The following is a 5,970-nucleotide window of genomic DNA, read 5'->3' as shown; positions in this document are numbered from 1 at the left end:
ATATATATATATATATATATATATATATATATATATATATATATATATATACATATATACATCTATTTTTTACTTTTAATTTTCATCATTCCATTCCATGTAAGCACCCCATCACATTTATGTCCGTCTTTGTATTGTTTTCCCTCATTCGTCACCCTGGTGGCAAATAAAAGAAATCATTATCATCATGATTATTATTATTACCATTATTATTATTGATATACACTTTCATTTTCACTTTTCATTATTCTGTTCTTTTTATAAATCCCCACCCACACTCTATATCCTTTCTTTGTACTGTTTTCCCTCATCCGTCATCCTGGTGGCAAATAAAAGAAATTATTATTGCTATTACCATTACTACTATTATTATTAATATTATTATTTATTATTGTTATTATTATCATCATCATTAGTATTATTATTATTTTCCATTATTCACCTTCTTTTCTGAAGAATTGTTGAGAAATGATAGCCGATCATTTACAGCATTTGATGGTAGTGGTGGTGAGGAAATGAATTCCATTCCAACAGAGAGAAACAGAGATTTGCATGCATGCATGCATGGAATATGATAACATAGTAAGTGAAGCTTATTTGTGTGAAAAAAACACAACTTTTATGATATAATATATAAAGTGTTAAAAAATATATAATAAATAATAGCAATAGATACAAGCATGGCGGTGTGAACATACAGTTCATTTGGTATTCAGGTGATTTCAGATCCCATTGTATAGCGTGTCAGTTTGGGAGAGTGCCTTCTACTACTACAGCTGAGGGCTTAGGGCTGACCAATGTGTCATGAGTGGAATTGGAAAATGGAAACTGTATGGAAGCCTGTTGTGAATGGTAACATTTCACATCTTCATATGAATAGCGCTTTTTTTACATGGAACCAGCACCCACACCAAGGTAAAAGCATTGGTGTGGGTGCCATGTAAAAAGCACAGGTGCTAGTCCCATGGAAAGCACTGGTGGTGGTGCCACATGAAAAGCACTGGTGTTAGTTCTATGTAAAAAGCACTAGTACTGGTGCCAAGTAAAACGCACTGGTGATGGCACCACATGAAAAACACTGGTGTTGGTGCCACATAAAAAGCACTGGTGCTACGTAAAACACACTGGGGCTAGTCCTATGTAAAAAGCACTGATACTGGTGCTACATAAAAAGCACCAGTGCTGGTACCACATAAAAAGCACTGGTACTGGTACCATGTAAGAAGCATCGGAGATGGTGTCATGTAAAAAACACCCAGTACACACTGTAAAGTGGTTGGTGTTAGGAAGGGAAATCAGCAGTAGAAACCAAGCCAATACAGATTATGGAGCCTTGTGTGGTCCTGGCCTTGCCAGTTCCTGTCAAGCCACCCAACTCATGCCAGCATGGAAAGCAGACATTAAATGTTGATGGTGATGATGATGATGATGTGAACTCTCTTATTGTAAGCAAAAAATGATGGTTCTGCAATTTCATGCTGAACAACCTGCACAGATAGTTTGTCTAAAGTGATCAAATGTTTGTGCTGTGTCCATTAAATTGACATTACCTGTACAGGTGCACATTATGACATATGTCAGTTGTCCAAGTGATCACAGAGCAATGTGAAACCAAATGTTTTGTTCAAGAACACAGTGCACCACCGGGTCTAGAAACTGAAACCATGATCTTGCAATTATGAGTACAACACCCTAACCACTTGGCTATGCATCTTCACATTTTATTTTAAACAGTGGGGTGTAACTAAAGGCAGATTTAGCAGATCAAGTGATCAAGCAGCTGGCCATCCCTGGCTAGTGTTTTTACAAGCTACCTACCATATTTTCTAGCATACAAGTTGAATTTTTTAGACCAAAATTTACAGCCGAAAGAATAAGGGTTAAATATGAACACTTAAAAATGTGAGCTCTTCATAAATTGAACCAAAGGTAGGTGGGATAGGTACCAAAAAAGTTTAATGATTTCTAACTAAAGGATTGGCAACACTGTCTACTATATATAGATTGTTTTTTAACCAAATATACATGAACCAAACATATTAAAGTCTGGTATTCTCTCACTCAATCTGACTTTCTCACACACAAACACACACACACAAAAAAAAAAAAAAAAGGTAAGAAAGAAAAATCCACTTCAAGCACTTGAAATCACCATATTTTCCAGCATGTAAGTTGAAGTTTTCAGACTAAGATTTGCAGCCAAAAATGGTAGGTCACCATATAGTAAGATAATTTTGGAGGACCAAAAATTCCATGTCAAATAAAGCAGGAAGACAGTGATGATGTTTGAATGTTTACACATGTTTACACTATATATTAAGATGACTAGCACTAGTGACTAGCATGCCAGAAAATACAGTTTCAACAAAAATATTGTGCTAACAAGGAAAAACAAAGCAGTAAAAATGGAAAGACCCTGGCGAAGTGTTTATAGAAGATGAACTTAACCAGTTAATTGTTTAATAATGCTATGAAACATCTGGGTGTTGTTTAGCTTCAAGATAGCCCTGGTTAAGAAGATCAATAGTCAATGGCAACCCAGCCATGACAATCTGTTCTATTTTTCAAACAAAGTTCAACTAATATTATAATATTCAATGTAAAGGGTAAAAGACCCTCTTCTGTCATGAACGACCATGGGATTACACCAAGAAAGTTCCCTTCAGAGGCACAAGTATGAGCAAGGTTGTTTGTGGAAGACAAACAATTGCCCATGCATACCAGCCTCCCCTCTCCATGCTATTATATGTACTTAGATCCCCTTACATCATGAATGACCATGAGCTTGCACCTAAAAAGTTACCCTCTGAAGTATAAGCTCAGGCAAGGTAGTTTCTGGAAGATCAGTAGATGCCCATGCATACCTGCCTCCCCTCTCCAAGCCATCAATGTTATCCAAGGGAAAGGCAAAGGCTGATACAACTTGGCACCAATGATGTTGCAACTCATTTTTACAGCTGAGTGAATTGGAGCAACATGAAGTAAAGTGTTTTGCTCAAGAACACAACACACAGCCCAGCTCAGGAATCGAATTCACTACTTCATGATTGTGATGATGTTAAAAATGATGATGAAGATACTGACTGATTTGAGACTATGGAAGAACACACTTGCTCAAGGTGGCGAGCTGGCAGAAACATTAGCACGCCAGGCGAAATGCTTAGCGGTATTTCATCTGCCGCTACGTTCTGAGTTCAAATTCCGCCGAGGTCGACTTTACCTTTCATCCTTTCGGGGTCGATTAAATAAGTACCAGTTATGCACTGGGGTCGATATAATCGACTTAATCCCGTTGTCTGTCTTTGTTTGTCCCCTCTGTGTAGCCCCTTGTGGGTAGTAAAGAAATAACACTTACTCAAGGTGCTACACATTAGAACCAAACCAGTACCTACAATGACATGATGGCCATGTCTAGAGTGTTTAACAAAAGGGTGTTTGGGGATTAAAATCAACGAAAGAGTGTTTTGGGTTTAAACAACAATAACAATGGCAGCCATCATTATATCTTTTCATAAAGACATTATAACTCAAAGAACCAAAGTAGTTTTACAACCGAGTGAAAAAAAAGTGAAAAAAGAGCGTGAAGAAGATGACAGTGTTCTCTGGATACTTTTATATAAACAAGACAAGCTGGTTTCTGATGATGTACTTTAGACTATGAAATGGTTGATTGTAACTATAACTAAAGTATAAAAGCAGCCACCATGAACTCAGTGGCCTATCAACTTGATGTAAGCTGATATAAAAGCACTTCTGCTAAAACAGCAACTCAATCTTTAAAGCGAGCAATATAATATAAACAGAGAGAGAGAGAGGGAGATAGATAGATAGATAGACAGATAGAGATAGATAGATAGATAGATAGATAGATAGAGAGAGAGAGAGAGAGAGAGAGAGAGAGAGAGATAAATAGATATTGAAAAATAAATAGATATTGAAAAATAAATAGATAGATAAATATTGAAAGATAGAAAAGGAGATAAATAGATATTGAAAGATAAATAGATAGACAGATAGATAGATAGATATAGAAAGCTAGCTAGATAGAGAGAAAGATGGTTAGATAGATAGACAGATAGAGACAGAGAGAGAAAGAGATACAGTGAAAAGAAGCAACAACATTTCAGTAGGATCATAGCATAAAATAAAGAAAACTGGAAATAAAGAGACAGACTAATCAGAGAGTACTTAACCTATCAAAGTGGCTCTCTCTAAGTATTAAAACAGTTTGGTTCAGTTTGATACAAGAAACATTAAGAGAATAATGGAGAGCTGGAATCCAAGCTGATGTCAGAGCAAGGGCAAGGTGGATGTATTCTAATATCATTCGATGTTGTTTTGCTATCAATAAGAAAATAAGGGGAGATGTGGTATTGCTGTTATAAGGATAAATATGATTAGTTATTATCACACAATACATCAACTTTGTCATCTGTGAGTAGACTTTCTCACTTAATGATACTCTCCTCAGTCTGATATTAGAAACTGACCTTCAAATAGCAGGTATCTTATAAATGCAGTGTATGCACACACACACATGTGTGTGTGTGTGTACACAGATATGCAAGCCATTATCTCTCTCCTCCTCTCTCCTGTGCACAGCTGGACAAATCCTCTCACATTTTTACACACTCACACACACACACATACATACATACGTGTTTGCATATACAGATATGCAAGCCACTATCTCTCCCCGCTTCTCTTTCATGCACAGATGCACAAATCTTGCTACACAGTTTTACCTCCCTCCCCACACACGTGTGCACACAAATATACAAGCCACTATCTCTTTCCATCTCTCTCTCATGCAGATGGACAAATCCTCCACACACACACACACGCACACACAAAGCGAAGCCGGTGAGCTGGCAGAAACGTTAGCACGTCGGGCGAAATGCTTAGCGGTATTTCGTCTGCCGTTACGTTCTGAGTTCAAATTCCGCCGAGGTCGACTTTGCCTTTCATCCTTTCGGGGTTGATAAATTAAGCACCAGTTACTCACTGGGGTCGATGTAATCGACTTAATCCCTTTGTCTGTCCTTGTTTGTCCCCTCTATGTTTAGCCCCTTGTGGGCAATAAAGAAATAACAAAGTGTAGCAAAATTTACCTAGTGGTAGTTGTTGTTTAATCCCAGGTTAACCCTGGTTTAGCCAATTTATGATGAAAGGCATTCCAACTATGACCATCCTGTCGTCCTATTTAGAAAGTGCATACAAGACTAAATACATTCTGTTTTTAGACAGTAAGACATCATTTATTTCCAGTCTTTCATGAAAAGACATATGGGAAATATTACTTTGCTTGGTAACAGGCAGGTGAAGGTTGATGCCAGGAAGGGCATCCAGCCATAGAAAAAATTGCATTTGCATATATAGAAAAGTGGACATTAAATGATGATGATAACGAGGATGATGAAGATGATGATGGTGGTGATGCAGTCTACACAACAGAACAAGTTGATAGAGTGGCCAGGCAGGAAAACTAACGAAAACTATAATACTTACGGCCTACTGGCTTTGCTACTGCTGCTGTGGAGCTGTGCATTTTCTATGATTTGTAACTTCTGGAGGATTGCGTCTATGAGGAGGATGAAAACAAGAAACATCAAAATGAAAATTGAAAGAGAGAAAAAACAAAAGAACAAAATTTAAAGTTTTTTTTTTGTATTTCTTGCAATGGTTCTATGCTTATTTGAACGTGTTTGATTCCTTACCGTCATTAAGAATATGCCATTTAGTTATTTAGCTATAATTATTATTATTTTTATTAATTCACCCAGCAGTAAATCTTACAGTTATGAACATATATTTATTTATTTAAAGCCACTGGCACACCCTAATCATGAGATTGGTCACATTTGTGAAATCGTTCAAAGGGATGCCTGAATGAACACACAAATGTAACTAATGTGTGTGAGAGAGAGAGAGAGAGAGAGAGAGAGAGAGAGAGAGAGAGAGAGAGAGAGA

General features: G+C 37.1%; 1 protein-coding gene across 2 annotated transcripts in view; it reads right to left on the bottom strand.

Annotated features, from left to right (window-relative positions):
* Positions 1-5,970, bottom strand: part of LOC106871309 (tRNA-splicing endonuclease subunit Sen54) — a 105,636-nt gene that overhangs the window by 59,407 nt on the left and 40,259 nt on the right. For both annotated transcript variants that reach the window (XM_052977042.1, XM_052977034.1), the window contains exon 7: positions 5,509-5,581. In XM_052977042.1, the coding sequence (XP_052833002.1) occupies positions 5,509-5,581 (73 nt within the window). The remainder of the gene's footprint in view (positions 1-5,508; positions 5,582-5,970) is intronic.

This window comes from Octopus bimaculoides, chromosome 2 (assembly GCF_001194135.2).
Source record: "Octopus bimaculoides isolate UCB-OBI-ISO-001 chromosome 2, ASM119413v2, whole genome shotgun sequence".
NCBI classification, from domain to species: Eukaryota; Metazoa; Mollusca; class Cephalopoda; order Octopoda; family Octopodidae; genus Octopus; species Octopus bimaculoides.
The sequence above is the reverse complement of the archived record's forward strand: the minus strand, read 5'-3'. Positions and strand labels throughout refer to the sequence as shown.